This window comes from Lepidochelys kempii, chromosome 9 (genome assembly GCF_965140265.1).
Source record: "Lepidochelys kempii isolate rLepKem1 chromosome 9, rLepKem1.hap2, whole genome shotgun sequence".
Classification (NCBI taxonomy): domain Eukaryota; kingdom Metazoa; phylum Chordata; order Testudines; family Cheloniidae; genus Lepidochelys; species Lepidochelys kempii.
In genome coordinates this window covers 4,245,207-4,261,949 of record NC_133264.1, presented here as the reverse complement: position 1 = coordinate 4,261,949, position 16,743 = coordinate 4,245,207, and the positions used below count along the sequence as shown (strand labels likewise).

The 16,743-nt window shown below is 46.9% G+C and overlaps 1 protein-coding gene across 1 annotated transcript in view; it reads left to right on the top strand.

The window, feature by feature from the left end:
• The window catches only part of TPRG1 (tumor protein p63 regulated 1), a 115,025-nt gene extending 98,709 nt beyond the window's left edge, over nt 1-16,316 (top strand). The window contains exons 5-6 of the mRNA XM_073358734.1: nt 13,060-13,213; nt 16,043-16,316. Coding sequence (XP_073214835.1) covers nt 13,060-13,213; nt 16,043-16,237 — 349 coding nt within the window. The 3' untranslated portion in view covers nt 16,238-16,316. The remainder of the gene's footprint in view (nt 1-13,059; nt 13,214-16,042) is intronic.
• Nucleotides 16,317-16,743: the final 427 nt, after the last annotated feature.

The following is a 16,743-nucleotide window of genomic DNA, read 5'->3' as shown; positions in this document are numbered from 1 at the left end:
GGGACACAGACAGTTTTAAGAGGAATGGTTTCCTAGGCCTTGTCTACATTAGAAAAGGTTTGCCAGTATAGCTATATCGGCAAAGCTTCCTAGTGAAGACACGGTTACACTGATAAAGAGTGCATTTGCCAGCATAGCTTATACTAGTTCCCTGAATGAAATAAGCTATACCAGCAAAATGATTGTTTTGCTGCTATGACTGTGTCTTTGCTAGGGCTTTCACTGGCAGAGGGATGTGATTTTTTTTTTTCATATTCTAACTGTTGTAGCTATCCTAGTAAAACCTTTAAGTGTAGCCTGAATCAAAGGAGGCTATTCCACCACCAGAAGCAAGATGGCCAGGCCAAGAGGGCCAGAAGAGTTGCCTGCCTAAAGGAGTTGGACAAAACCCAGAATTCACAGGGGTGGTGACGATGTCGAGAGGGTTTGAGTTCAGGAGCTAGTCATTTTTCATAGGGCTGTAACTGTCTTGTGATTTTTAAGAGTAAAGTGTTTGTGGTTAAGAAATTCCTTTGGTGAGGTTGTGTTTCCTTGCTTTATGGCCACGCTGTCCTTGAAGGATGTCACCAGAAAGCCCCCTGCCCACAGCCAGGTGGATGCTGAGGGGGCTGGGGGCTCAGGAGGGCTGTGACTCTGGTTCTGGGTTCTAGGTGGCTGGACTGCAGGGTCCTCCTGTCCAAGATAAGTGTCAGACCCAGGGTCTGCACCTATGGGTGAACATGAGACTCTAGAGCTAGAAACAATAATTAGTCACTCCCCAGATTCAAGGGACCTAGAAGCATGGTGAGATCCAATGGCTGGATCCGCTTGCAATGGATCGGTAACCATCCAGAGTTGGACTGGGCCATTTATAACATCCAATAACTAGAGATGAGCCTGAACAAAAATCCCTGGATCTGCACTCTGGAGATGATTGAGTCTGAACCCAGATCCAAACTTGGCATTTGGTCCTTACAACTCTCTCCCTTACAAATCCCTCCACTGGCTCCCCACTTCCTGCCTCCAGTCAGTTGATGGTCCCAGCCTTCATTGCTCTCTTATTACAGTTCCAAACCAGCACCTCCCATGCTTTCTCCCATGCTGCTTGTCTCACTCAGAGGAGCTCCCTGTAGCCCTCAAGAAAACTACCTCATTGTCCTTCACATCCCTCCTTACAATTCCGTGGCTACGAAGCCTACAAAAATCTTGACAAGGTTGACAGTGCTGGTGTGCTGAGACTACAGCCTGCTATGTTGACCAGTACTGTCATGGTTTCCTTGTCCTCTCCCAACCGTCGCTCTCCATTTGTCTCTTGTCTTATATTTAGATGATAAGATCTTTATGGCATGAACTGTCTTTTTGTTCTGTGTCTGCACGGCGCCAGGCACAATGAGCTCCTGATCCATGACTCGGACTCCGAGTGGTCTGGTAATACAAATGATAAATGATCATAGAATCATAGAATATCAGGGTTGGAAGGGACCTCAGGAGGTCATCTAGTCCAACCCCCTGCTCAAAGCAGGACCAATCCCCAATTAAATCATCCCAGCCAGGGCTTTGTCAAGCCTGACCTTAAAAACTTCTAAGGAAGGAGATTCTACCACCTCCCTAAGTAACGCATTCCAGTGTTTCACCACCCTCCTAGTGAAAAAGTTTTTCCTAATATCCAACCTAAACCTCCCCCACTGCAACTTGAGACCATTACTCCTTGTCCTGTCCTCTTCTACCACTGAGAATAGTCTAGAACCATCCTCTCTGGGACCACCTCTCAGGTAGTTGAAAGCAGCTATTAAATCCCCCCTCATTCTTCTCTTCTGCAGACTAAACAATCCCAGTTCCCTCAGCCTCTCCTCATAAGTCATGTGTTCCAGACCCCTAATCATTTTTGTTGCCCTTCGCTGGACTCTCTCCAATTTATCCACATCCTTCTTGTAGTGTGGAGCCCAAAACTGGACACAGTACTCCAGATGAGGCCTCACCAATGTCGAATAGAGGGGGACGATCACGTCCCTCGATCTGCTGGCTATGCCCCTACTTATACATCCCAAAATGCCATTGGCCTTCTTGGCAACAAGGGCACACTGTTGACTCATATCCAGCTTCTTGTCCACTGTCACCCCTAGGTCCTTTTCCGCAGAACTGCTGCCTAGCCATTCGGTCCCTAGTCTGTAGCAGTGCAGGACCCTGCACTTATCCTTATTGAACCTCATCAGATTTCTTGTGGTCCAATCCTCCAATTTGTCTAGGTCCCTCTGTATCCTATCCCTGCCCTCCAGCGTATCTACCACTCCTCCTAGTTTAGTATCATCCGCAAATTTGCTGAGAGTGCAATCCACACCATCCTCCAGATCATTTATGAAGATATTGAACAAAACCGGCCCCAGGACCGACCCCTGGGGCACTCCACTTGACACCGGCTGCCAACTAGACATGGAGCCATTGATCACTACCCGTTGAGCCCGACAATCTAGCCAACTTTCTACCCACCTTATAGTGCATTCATCCAGCTCATACTTCTTTAACTTGCTGACAAGAATACTGTGGGAGACCGTGTCAAAAGCTTTGCTAAAGTCAAGAAACAATACATCCACTGCTTTCCCTTCATCCACAGAACCAGTAATCTCATCACAGAAGGCGATTAGATTAGTCAGGCATGACCTTCCCTTGGTGAATCCATGCTGACTGTTCCTGTTCACTTTCCTCTCATGTAAGTGCTTCAGGATTGATTCTTTGAGGACCTGCTCCATGATTTTTCCGGGGACTGAGGTGAGGCTGACTGGCCTGTAGTTCCCAGGATCCTCCTCCTTCCCTTTTTTAAAGATGGGCACTACATTAGCCTTTTTCCAGTCATCTGGGACTTCCCCCATTCGCCACGAGTTTTCAAAGATAATGGCCAATGGCTCTGCAATCACAGCCACCAATTCCTTTAGCACTCTCGGATGCAACTCATCCGGCCCCATGGACTTGTGCACATCCAGCTTTTCTAAATAGTCCCTAACAACCTCTTTCTCCACAGAGGGCTGGCCATCTACTCCCCATGCTGTGATGCCCAGCGCAGCAGTCTGGGAGCTGACCTTGTTAGTGAAGAGAGAGGCAAAAAAAGCATTGAGTACATTAGCTTTTTGTCACTAGGTTGCCTACCTCATTCAGTAAGGGGCCCACACTTTCCTTGGCTTTCTTCTTGTTGCCAACATACCTGAAGAAACCCTTCTTGTTACTCTTGACATCTCTTGCTAGCTGCAGCTCTAGGTGCGATTTGGCCCTCCTGATTTCATTGCTACATGCCCGAGCAATATTTTTATACTCTTCCCTGGTCATATGTCCAACCTTCCACTTCTTGTAACCTTCTTTTTTATGTTTAAGATCCGCTAGGATTTCACCGTTAAGCCAAGCTGGTCGCCTGCCATATTTACTATTCTTTCGACTCATCGGGATGGTTTGTCCCCGTAATCATAATACAGTGGGTCAAATCAAAAGTTTGAAGTTCTTTTGCTAAACTTTAAGATGTAAAAAAACAGAAAAAACACTCAACATTTGGAAGTTGGGATATTTTGCTAAAGCATTTAATAGAACAGAGGACGTGAAGTACCCTGCTAAGACCTCCAGGAAACGTACAATTATCGGGATGAAAATACCTTCCATAAGTGACTTAGCTCCTAAAACAGTGAGAGTAATTAACGTACTATAAAAGACAGAGCTGCAAATCCTTGCAGGATTATCACAGCAAGGCAGTAGCGAGGCATTGTCTAAAAAGATGTCCTTGGATTGGACGGTAGAAGCTCTATGTTGTGCAGGCATTATCCAGGGTGTTCCTGTCCTGCCAGAAGTGGGCACATTTCAGATACCATGTACAGTGCCTGATGACTCCAGTGTTTCCTTCTGGCTTCATTCCCATGGCTCTAACTGGTAGGAGCTTGTCATATCTGCAACCCCTTCCAAGAGGGAGCATGTTGGTGCTGCAGCTAGACTTTGGGCTGTTTTTTAAATCACTCACTTATAGGGTGGCCAGGTGCCCGGTTTCTGGTCGAAAAGGTGACCTGACAGTGTCCAGTCAGCTCTACTGACCAGACACCCAAAGTCTGGTTACTACAGGCGAGGGAGTTGGGGAGGTGCTGGGTCATCACACATGCCAGCCCCTACGCAGCTGGGGCCACCTCCTACCTGCGTCGGGCAGCTGTAGCTCCCAACCTTGGCAAATCAGGTGAGTCCCTCCTGACCTGAGGGGTGGGGGATGATAGGGGAAAAGCAGTGAGCGTCTGGGCGAAGCGGAGAAGAGGAATGGACAAGATGGAGCCTTGGGGGGAAGAGGCGGGGCAGGGGAGGTTCCAGCCGTCCGGGTTTTAAATATTACCAAGTTGGCAACCCTACAAGTCAGTTAATGATGCCGAGGTGTAAGTATCACAGTTCAGGGCAATGGCGCCTGTATTTCCCCGTAGTGGTTCCGTGAGGGCACCCACTCTCAAACTCCTGGCTCCCTGGTGGTTGCTTTTCTTGGGTGGAGCCTCGTGTCTCTCTCCCTTCTGATCGGGGTAGTTCCAGGTTGCACAGTTCCCTGCCTTCACTGTGTTATTGCCAGCCAAAGACAGTCTGCCTAAATAGGCCTCCTTGCTCTCTCTTCAGTTCTGAGAGTAGCGGAGAGATGGCCAACAGTTATACGTTACCATACAATGCTTCCTGGGCAAGTCTATTTTATTCCTAAGGTAAAAGCACTGCAGAGGAAACATTAAAACAATAAAAGAACCTACATGCCTGCTATAGGGTTACTGGACATCCCCTCCTCCCCCACCAAAAAACTATCTCCAACAGAGGTTCTGGCAAGTGTGTCCTTCAAATCACTAAAGGGGTCTTTTTTGTGTTCACAAATGTGTAACAGCCTCAGCTCAGAACAAGCACACAGTCTTATGGGGCCTCAGTAGGCCCTGTCCTTCCAATCCTTCCCTAACGATTGGGGCCCTCTGTGGAGCAGGGGTCCTGTGCATTTGCTGGATCAGGAAGCCGGGCCTGAGGCTGTGTAAAACCAGGCTATTGATCCAAAAATCCTTTCTTTGTCTGTGGGTCCCTGGAGAAACCCGTTTAAACTAGTATATGCGAACGTCCGCAGGGCGTGGCTTGAAAAGGCTGATAACCAGGGGAATTAGATTAGCATCCCCCTCCTCCTAAATTGCATACAATCTCACATGAAAATATAAAGAGTTGCATTTTTGATACAATAGACTCCAAAGGTATTAAACTCAATTCAATAAGATTTGTCCGGGATATTTCAGGATATCGTTATATCTGTCACAGAAAGTTCATGGGAGGGGGAAAGAGACTTCACTGAGAAATTTGTCTTCTGCATGCATTCTCCACTCACTTGAAGGAGTTTCTTGCTGTAGCTGTATTGTGGTTACATCTACCATAGGAGCTGGACCAGGCTCCTTGAGAACCTCAGCGAGGAATCCAGCTAGAAACTAAATAAGCCCCTATCCCCCAACAAGAACGGATTCTCATTGAGTTCAATGAGATTAGGCACCTAACTTGCTTAAAACCTTTTGAACATCCCACTAGGCACCTATCTGTATCTTTAGGAGCCTAACTGCCTTTGAAAATCTGGCCCATGGTGCATTATGGGATGGAATTTTCCTGGGGCAATATACCACACTATGCTGTATGGCTGTGGTCTGTTTCCATACGTCTATTCTTTTCGTAATTCTGTGCTATTGCAGTGTACAGGGGAAATGAGTCACCAGACTAACCAGAGATGTACTGAACCAAGATCCTTGTGACTTTGTATATCCGATGAGACCGGATGAATGCACAATGTAAAACTATGGAAAGGAGCTGTGGCTGAATTGATCTAGGGAGGAGCTTAAAGTCCTCCATTGTCTTTGGTCCAAACAACAAAGCAGCTTTACTTTATTATTATTTTTTTAATCGTGAGAGAAAAAAATAAATGAAACATTCATTTTTGCTTCCATATGGAAAGAGTGGCTAGGCAAAAAGTTTGGATTGGGCCCTTTGGCCTCAGTGGGGTGAGGAAATCTTGACATACGAGAGGCTGGAATCTATGGTGTTGTGACCAAGGGCTTATCTAACTGCAGAATTGCACTGGTTCAATTTAAGGTGTGATTTTAAACCGATTTAGTTAAAACTGTGCAAAAAAGGCTGGATGGGCACTCCTAATTTTAGAAACAAGGTGGGTGAGGGAATATCTTTTATTGGACTAACGTCTGTTGTGAGAGAGATGAGCTTTTGATTTACACAGAGCTCTGCTACATCTCTGTGTAAACTTGTCTCTTCAAGAAGTGCAAGTTTCTGAGTAGACAGAGTTTTGGTGTGTAGAGACATAACTGCATACTAAAGGGTGAAAACTCCCTTAAGGATTGGCCTGGCCATGAATATAACAGACTTTAGACTCCCGGGCAGCAGTGGGGAAGTCTGCCACTGATGTGATAGTCCCAAGCATGCCGGGAGGCCTATTATAGACGTCAGAGGAGCTTGTGCCTGCTCTTCCATTATACGTGCGCTGACATTGTGCTTGGTGTAATATGAGATTCATCCCAAGTAGTTTACAGTGCTGAACGCCAGGGAGACGGAGCTAAATGCACCGAGACACCCAGGAGAAGGTTCTGTCTTAGTTCCTTCTCGTTCAGTACAATGCGCAGTTGACTGTATATTAACTGACATGGGGGCATTTGCAGTCTGAACAGCAGGACTGAGTACGGAGGAGGGGCGGGATGTGAAGGTAGGAAGGAGGGCTGGCACGCAGGGAGGAGGGAATTCCAGGCATAGGGGGTGGCAGGGAGAAGGCAAAGGGGGACAAGAGAGGGAGAAGGAGATGAAGGGGGAGAGGAGATGGGATTCCGTGCTAAGAAATGAGACTGGGTAGTGTGTAGGCTGGGACAGAGTCATAGGCGAGGATGCGTTTCACTCAGGATTTAATGCTGTCTGTCCAGCTGGGCAGAGGGGGCAGAGTAAAGGGGAAATTAGGAAGGAGGAGATGGAGGCAGAGTCCAGAACTGATGAGTGAACTCCAGGTTGATAGGCAGGGCCTCTGTTTCCAAGCACAGTCCCTTGTGAGTCCCCTTAAATCTATCTTTACCTTACTCCACAACCAAGCCTTCCGAAAGCATGACTAACCCCTCACTGGGTTATTGGTAAAGCCCCTTCTTTATACCCCACCTTTAATTCACTCTTCCTAGGCTGTGCTAATAGCCTTGTAAATAGCACTGTTAAGTGTGTAATTATCATTCTTCCAGGTTGTGTGATATAAAGGGTGTAACCTCTCACAGCATCTCTTGGAGGCATATTACCCAAGAGAGAGGAGCCAGTGCACGATAGGCCCAATTAAGCTAAGCAAAGAAGCGAGGGTATGAACCACAGATATTCCAGCTCCTAAGGAGACTATTTTCCCAAAGCTGGGCCATGGAGACTGCACTGCAGTCCCTAAGAGGGTCAGAATGAGGCATGGGGGGCGGGGGGAATACTAAAATGGACATGGGGTAAGGAACCTGTTAAATGTACCCACCTCTGCTTATAATACACAATTCTGTGACTTTCAGCTGTTTTCTCTAGTGTGTCCCTTTGGCCGCTGATCTCATAATCTGACCTGGTGATTGCCCCCAGGGTTAGCTTTGGGTGGAGTTTGTCAGAGCTTCCAAGGGACAATGGTGATCCTCTAGTCTGGCCTCCTGCATAACACAGCCCTGAGAATGTCACCCAGTGATTCCTGCCAACAGCCCAATAATGTGTAATTGAGTGTATCTTTTAGATAGACATGCAGTCTCCATCCTAGGACTCCACAAAGAATCCGCCACATCCCTTGGTGAGCTGTGCAATGGTTAATTACCCACTATTGAAAATGTGCACCTCATCGCCAGTTTGAATTTGTCTCGCTTCAACTCCCAGCCACTGGCTCTTAGTCTGCTGATTTAAAGAGCGCTCTACTATTCGATGTATTCATGGTATATGCCACTGGAGACATGACAGTCTGGTGTTGCCATCTCTCCCCCTGGGGTTATAAATGTCCCTGAGGTTCCTTGCCCCTCTGACTGCCAGAGTCAGCAAATAGTTAACCTGTCTGAGCCCAAAGCCTCCGAATGGTCTGGTTAGGAGCCAGGTGAGCAAAGAGCAGATAAAGGCAGCACCTGCCTATGGGTTTGGAACAGCCCGGGGCCATAGGTAGAATGTAAACACACTCTGAAAATCTTACTGTCTGACTCAGTGCCAGCGTCTTCTGGGCTCTTGTAATGGAAAATATTCTGTCTGAGGTCATTCAGTGACTAGAAAACCAGCATTTAATACCCATAATATTAGGTGCCAACTCGCTTCTTCCTTTGTGTCGATAAATAAACAAAGTGGGGTAGCATTTTGTATTGCCAAGACCTTTGTTTTAATGGGAAGGGTTTAAGTTTTTCTTCTTCCTCCTCCTTTTAAATGCATGGACTCTGCAAATTTCTGCTCCATTTGCCTCTATTTGCTCCTTTTGGCCACATGCACACACCCAGCCTTCTGAGCAAGAACAAATGTCTGTGCTTCCTTGTAAATCTGTGTTTGCTGCCCCAGGCTATGTTTGTAATTCCCTTGCTGAGCTTTGAGATGAGTAGGGGAGAGGTGCAGCTAGCTGAGATGATGGAAGCTGCCGTTTCCCTCCTTTCGTCAATTAGGCTGCTTCACTTGGCTTCAGCTAATTATTAAAAATTTCCATTGGAGATGGATTTGCACTTGCATGGCAGGTCGCGGGATGTGGGACTGAGAGACCCGAGGAGGAGAGTAAGGTGGGCTAGTCCCTACTTGTAACCCGGGGACAGAGAAACGACATGGCTTTAGAACAGTAGTCAAAGCAATTGACCCTCTGATCAGTGCAGTTTGCTCCCTTTGGTATATTTGTTGTTGCTTTTGTCCAGTCCCAAGCATGATAATTCTAGCAGGACTAGTGGCACCTTAGAGACGAACCAATTTATTTGAGTATGAGCTTTCATGAGCTACAGCTCACTTCATCGGATGCATTCCACTGGATGCATTCCGATGAAGTGAGCTGTAGCTCACGAAAGCTTATGCTCAAATAAATTGGTTCGTCTCTAAGGTGCCACTAGTCCTCCTTTTCTTTTTGCGGATACAGACTAACACGGCTGCTACTCTGAATTCTAGCAGTAGGCCTTCCACCAGTTCCCCTGGGGAAACTCGTCCACTCTCTCCAAAATTACAGCTAAGGAAACTTCTCCGGTGAAGTGAGCTGTAGCTCACGAAAGCTTATGCTCAAATAAATTGGTTAGTCTCTAAGGTGCCATTTACAACACACACTTTGCTTCTCTACAAAAGAAAAAGGACACTAAACTATCTAAACTACTACATGCCACAAGAGGCCACAGCAATGGTTCCCTTAACCCACCCGGCATAAAAAAACAACCTTCCACACAAACTTCCTCGTGGCTGGACTTTACAAAAACTAGCGAATACAGACTAACACGGCTGCTACTCTCAAACTTTTCCGGTTTTCACACTGAACTTTCCTGCCTTTGGTTTTCATCCAGTGACGAATCCCCCATTGTTCACAGAAGGCTGGACCCGCACGTGGCATTTAGTGAGGGGGAAGAGGTGCTTGCAAACCAGAAGATCTCTAGGAGCAGATGGGAGCATCGTCAGCCAGAGAATTCATAGCATGTAGGGGTTCCCTCCAGGTCCTTCTTCCACAGACATCAGCATGGTGCCTGAGTACCTTATGGACATGGCCTGTGTAATGAAATGCAGTAGAAAGCCCTATCAGTTGTTTTAAAGCACAGTTCCTCTGTAAATTATCACATACATTTGCAGTGCAGTGAACAATAATGTGAAACCGTGGACCGAATTGGCCATTTAAAACCAAGCTCTCCCCACTTACCGGGATGGGGAAAATGAGCCTCCATCCCTCCTCTCTTAAAGATCAACATATTTTTTGTATCATCCCATCTAGAGGCAGCTGAATCTCTGCCAGGGATTTCAGCTCACTCACAGCTTTTAGAGCTTATAATTCAGGTGAGACATGTTAATGCTAACTGTAATATCACACCGCAATCCACAACTCATAATAAAGATGGCAATCAATGCTCATCTCAATCTCAGTGGGGCTTTTGGTGGTGGTTGTGTCTTGCCCATGGAGATTCTCCTTTAGCTCAGGGTGGTGGAGACATTTGGAGCCAGAAAGTAGTAAATTCTGTGCCACGCCTACCATTGTGGTGACAATTTGTTAGCCAGGACTCTGCCATCAGGAGCAGTTTACTCCTCCCCTGCTAGCGTGTGGACTTTAAGGCTCATGTTTTCAAAGCTGTCTACAGGATTTGGATGCCCAATTCCCATTAAAATTAACTTTAAAAGTCTCAGCCTAACTGTTTCACTTTTCCTCATGCTTTCGTTTCTGATGTGGCTGCTTATCCCATGTACATCTCTGCAGCAGAAAAGATTGCCACTGCTCCCCATCAGGGCTGAGACATGCATGCAGATCTCAAAATTTTGAAGAAACAGAGGTTTAGTTCAGCTCCATGCTCTGTATGTTACTATAATTATGAAACTGACAGTGTGCTGTAGGTGAGGGTCCTTGGGACCCTGCTTATGAACCTAACTCGGCAGCTGACCTGGCAGGGGGAATTGGCAAATGTACATTCCTTTTGGACAGAATGAAATCTGCACGCAAATTGACACGTGACGCAGTTAATATTCCATTGTGTGAGATCTCTGAATGGACTGAAGCCTGAATGCTCCATTAACTGCACACACGTAAAATATTCCCTGAGCTTGGGTTTTGTTGCCAGGCTGGGGAGTGGGGAGAAGTGCTGTATTTAGAGATAAAAATGTCAGTGTTGAAGGTACATACTGAAATCTTTTCCTTTAAAAAAAAAAATTTTTTTTTAGAGAAAGGTCTCTAATCTTCAGGAAAAAAAGAGAGGATTAGATGCAAAAATTACTGAGTTTCAAATTTCCAATATAATTGTCCGAAGTCTGAAAGCACCTCTCCTATTTGTGCCAAGATCCTTACTATATTTTGCAGTGTGTACACTCTACAAAGAAAACCCTGGATCAGTCTGTTTTTTTGTTTTTTAACATAGTAGTAAATGCAGAAACCACAATAACATCCCCAAAGGGGCTGTACTCCTAAGTAAAGGGCTAGGTTTCCTAAACACAGGAAACTCTGAAGCATTGCGGTGGCAGAGCAGGTAGGTACTAGCTTTTCTTTCCTGAAAGCCCAGATTTTAATTTATAGACAAATAAAAAGATCTTCTCCTGTTCTGGGCTGGTTTCAGAGGTTTAGAACAATAAGCCTTCCGGTTTCATTACCTACATATTGTATAGCTAGCGAACACTTAGAAGGGATTCGGTTAAAAAGGGTTGGCTGAATTGCTGGCCGCCATTTGAATTAAGAACCACGAATGAAACCATAAACTCACATTTCAGAACGGTCAGGCCTGGCGAACTTCTCGTTGTATTTCCCACCATTGTATTTACCACTGCTCACAAAAAGAAAAGGAGTACTTGTGGCACCTTAGAGACTGCTCACAGTCACTCTCCAGCCAGGGGATTGTAATGTTGTCCTGGGAACACATGAGATTACCTGGGCACATTATTGTTCCTTTGCCATGGTACCTACAAACCAAGGACCTGATTGTATGAGGTCATGACTGCCCTCAGCTTCCACTGGCATACTTGTAAGGGGACCATAGCAAAACTTGGGCCTGCAAACCCACTACTCACCAACATATGTTTCCTTTTATATGTACATAACATGCTGGCTCACCACTTAAGGGCTGCAGGGTTTGGGGCTAGTCAACTGTGATTACCACTGAGGCACACCTGGACTGGATCTGGTAATTCCCTTTGAAGGGCAGCAGGTGGCTGCAGTGAAGGGGGAAGCTCGGAAAACTGCAGGAAGTAAGAAAGACCCTGATACCTGGGGGCTGGGCATATGAGGCTCTAGCTCTGTAGGGGCCTGGTCTGCCAAAGCAGGCAAGGCCCAGGCGGGGGAAGGCCTGGGAGTAGGGTGAGTTGGAGAGTGTTGGGATTGAGCAGACTCCAGCCGAAGGACCTGGGATGAGAATTTTCCCTAGTGAGATTACAGGCCTGGGACTGACCCAACCAGAGAGTAAAACCAATGGACGGTGTCTAGGGACGTAAGATTTAATCTTGGAGCTTTATTTATGTGAATAAACTCGGACCACAAAGAAGGGCTGGGGAACGGGGAAGAAAACCCTGTGTGGAGTTTGTCACAGAAGCCTGTTGAGGGAGAAATCGTTAGCAGGGCACGTCTGCAGAGGCACTGCTGACCATGAGGGGGTGCATGGGAGGCTTCAAGCACATAATATTGTATCCCTAGAAGCCCTGATTCAGCAAAGCATTTAAGCACATTATTAACTTTAAGTACATGCTTTGACCTCAGGAAAGTGCTTAAGTGCTTTGACATTTAAAAATAGATCTACAATTAACAATAGGCCTGATTCTCCACTGGACTGCACTAGTTTTATGCTGGTGGAACTCCAGTGACTTCAGCTTGGATGTAGGATTTGGTTTTAGGATGTTTTAGTTTTGCAAAACAAGGAATTTGATATCCTGGAATTGGAGGGAGTTTGTGTAACTGCTTCTGTTTTGGGCCCATAGTTTTTAAGGGAAGTCCTTTTTTAACTCTACTGATCAAGTGACCTATTTGCCCAAGATGAGGTCTATAACTACCAGCACTCATGTTCTGAAAGCTAATCACCGACCCTATCCAGTGGTTTATAGCACTGGGGTGCCCTTACACTATAAAGAGAGACAATATGGGAGAAGAAAATGGGGAGACAACTTTTAACTGTACTGAAATGTAGTGAAGTTGGAGAGCTTTTTGGAGGAATGCAGCTGAAAACCCTAAATTTCTCATTTGAAAGATGGGACTGTCCATCCCAGATATGTTAGACCTTTTTCTGCTAGAGTGAAGAGCCCACTGTTAAGTATTTATTCCCCATGTAGATAGCTATAGACTGTGATCAAATCAACCCTTTTCCAAAAAAGCTACCTGTCCAGGATGATTGATAACCTTTCCGTTACGAGTTGCCCGACGTAATACACCTTTCTCTGTCTGAATTGCTCGTTCTCCAGGAGGGAGGGAGAAGGCCTGAGGATCTACTGGGATAATCTGAAAGAGCCATCTGCCCTGTCCCGTTGGAACCCATGGGCCACAGATATCCCTTATGCAACTTTCACAGAACATCCAGTGAAGAATAGCACTGAAAGGTTCAGTGCCATCTGCCAGGTATGGAGCATGGCTTCTCCGGATAGCAGGAGAAATACATACTTGTGGAATGCCTGGAAGGTGAAAGGCATGTTTGTTTGGGGCCTAAATTTCTTAACTGTACCCTTTTTAATTCTCCTTGCATTCAGTAATTCAAGTGATAGCAATACACTGAGAGAACTTCTTTATGAACCAATGTGATCATATGAGAGAGACGAAAGCTTGTGCATTTCCCTCGGGAACAAAAATATACAGCCCTGCTATAGAAATGCTATATGAGTAGCAAATGTGTTTCACAAATTAGACTTACTGATTGTGTAATATAAAGGCAGCCCTTTTCGTATGACAGTATATGTACAGATTTAACATATGCGTAGAATAAAAAAGGGATATAAGACATGTTAAGTCTGAACGGAGCTAGGATCTACTCTGAGTCAAGGGGGCAAAGGGCGATCTTATAGTTGAAGCATTGGGCTGGGACTTAAAACATCTGGGTTCAGTTCCTGGTTCTGACAGAGATTCCATGTGACTTTAAGCAGGTCACATGGGACCAGATTTTCAGAAGAACTCAGGGGCAGTTTTTCACGTTCAAAAAGTGCTTAGCCCCTTAGCAACTCCCGTGGCTTGGGATGTTGGGAAGAGGAGAGGGGAGCTGTCCATTATTCTCAGCTAGAGCTGCGGGGGACTGCAGCATCTGTGAAGAGAAAACCACTCACCCCAGTGGGTTCTGGAGCAGGTGCCCCCCCCAGCAAGGTCCCCATTGGTGCTGGGCAGAGCTGTATTTAGCAGCACGCCGGGATCAGTGCTGCTGGCTCGCTGCTCCATGCTGATAGTGGGGAGGGATTTCTGCCCACTGCCAGGAGGCGCCAGGGGCTCATCCGGAGATTGGTGCTGCTGATGGATCACTCAGCGCTGAGGGGAGCCCGTGGCGGTGTAGGAGTGCGGTGTAGTCCCCGGTGGGTGGAGCAAAGGCGCTCAGGGCGAGTGCGGCAGCTCCTGTCACAGGATGCACGGGGTTCCCTGCGGGCAGGAGAAGCTGCCCCAGTTCGCGTTACCTTCATTCAGGAGTGACGGTACCGGAAGGGCCTTCCGACACATCTTGTTTTGGGACTCGAGCACTGGGTGGGGGTGGACGGGTTTGGATGCTAGGTGTTGGTTCAGCTGATGATGGGGATAGGGCACAGCTGTTAATTTCGGATCCAGGTTCAGTTGCTGACCCGCCCCATGTACACAAACGCTGCGGGAGACTAGGGGGAAGACAGGGTTCAGATCTAGGGGTTGGGGTCAGGTTGACCTCTGCAGCAGCTGGAAGTTGCTGTCTGTGTGAGAAGGATTCAGGGAGGGGGCCATCTGAGTGCAGCTGCTCCCAGAGAGGTGTCCATTTAAGAAAATCCACCGCTACAATTGTCGCTAACTGGGAGTCTGAACAGAGTGAGCAATGGGCTTGGGGCCTGACCTCCCCTCCCCTCCAGGTCAGCGATGAAGCACAGGGGTGGCAGTGCGTTGTTCTGACACACCCCCAGTTCTGTACACATCCCAGGCTGTGGAGAAACAGCACATCAGTCTCCAGCGCTGTCGGCCCAGAATGTCTCACCAGCCCTGCGTTTGCTTAAAAAGAGAAATGGGCCTGAAACATAAGCCCGGATCAGAACCTGGGTAGGGATCCGAGCTCATTGCTCGAAGCTGTTGCTGTGGATCTAATCTGAGCACTGAATCCAAATGCTTTTCAAACTTTGGGATCTGGAGCCCAAGTCCGGGGATGTTTGGATCCTGGGTTTTGGTTCTGCCCATTCTAGAAAGACAAGCTCCCGACCTGGGGTTCTAGGCCTAGGTCCACTTAGAAATCTTTTCCCCCTTCTTTTTTAATATTTTAATATTTTTAATAGTAGCTTCCCCCCACTTTACTATTTACCCTCTTCATTCCTAAATCATAGTCTCTCCAAACCGAGACAATGCTGTGCCTCACTCGGGTCACTGGTGTTCTTGTTGCTCTGGCTATAAGACAAGGAGCCTTCTCTCTCTTTCTGTTATACCACAGATATGTCACTTGGAGGATTCTCAGCTCACTTTTACACAAATATACTTTCTTCACAAGCTCCTTCCTGAGAGCTCTGACTGTGATTAATGAGCCCATACTCCTGGTGTTCAGTTCCATTCACATTGGACAAACTTTCTCCCTCTTCCTTGTCTCCATTGTCACCACTTTCTCACCTATTTTGGCTTCCTGTGTCAGTTTTCCACCCAGCCTGTCTGTCTCTTGTTTTTTATGCACCTTGCTTGGCTTCTTCACATTCTCTGGATGGCTTTAAGGGCTGGAGGTCACTTCCTGATCTCTCTGGTCCTTGATCCTCTACAAAAAGTCCCTGTCTTGCACGCACAGGAAGTGGATCCCTAGAGCTTAGAGAGACAAGGTGGGTGGGGGAGGTATTATCTGTTATTGGACCAACTTCTATTGGTGAGAGAGACAAGCTTCCGAGCTTACACAGAGCTCTTCTGCAGGTCTGGGCAGCCCAGAGACCCAGACATTGGTGTTAAAATCTTTAACCCTTGGGCCTCTGCCATTTTTCCACTGGGGTGGACAGAGGAATGTTCTTTGGGGGTGGGGGAGGGAGAGGGGTGGCTGAGGGACAAGAGGAGATGCCTGTATATATGCATCCATAGCAAACTGAGGAGGATTCACTTACACGGATTATTTGCTGCAGACAGTTGAGCGCTCAGTGCACGGACGAGACAGGTTGCTTTCCTTTCAGCAACTGAAGCTTAGAGAAAGGAAGCCAAACACAACATGCAGCTCTTTCCGTAGAACTTCACATAATTCTCACTCTTGTCATCTCCTCCTTCCTTCCATAGATGTCCGAGTTCACTACTCAGTTGGTCCGGGCCATTCAGACCGCCCAGAGCAAGAACCCGGCGCCAGGCAAAACCAGCGGAGTTGTGGTCCTGAATCAACCCCTCCTGATCAACACCTACACGGGTTTTATGTCTTTCATCGGGAACCGAAACAAACTTGGTTATTCCCTTGCCCGTGGGAGTGTTGGCTTTTGAAGTTCTCCATGGTGGGGAGTGCTTTTTATTTGTTAATGTCACTGTTCTTTAAATTCTGCATATAGCCCCATTTCTTTTAGAGGTTAAAAAGATGCAAAGGTTAAGCGATGCATAGGTCTTGTGCTGGCCCTCTGCCCAGGGGCAAATTTCCCTCCCTTTGCAACGTTTTTCCTGGGCCTTTCAGTCCTTACTGGGTATGAATATGGATGCATTATAAACTCTTTACGGTGTGTGCAATAGAAATGAATCAAAACCAGGACTCCACACCTGAACCCTGCCAAACTCTGGGAGAAGTTCAGATCTGAAGTTGAATCTTTGCAGCTGTTGCCCATCTCTTGTGTAAAAACTCCACCCCAAACTAAGCTGTCTAGCCCAGCCGGCCCATTGGTAATGTCAATGCAGTGGCTGCACTGCTTAAAACTGGGGCTGTGTCCGCACGGGCTCTCTCAGTGATAATGCTTTAGTCATTCAGGGGTGTGAAAAAACACCCCCCCCCCGAGTGACAA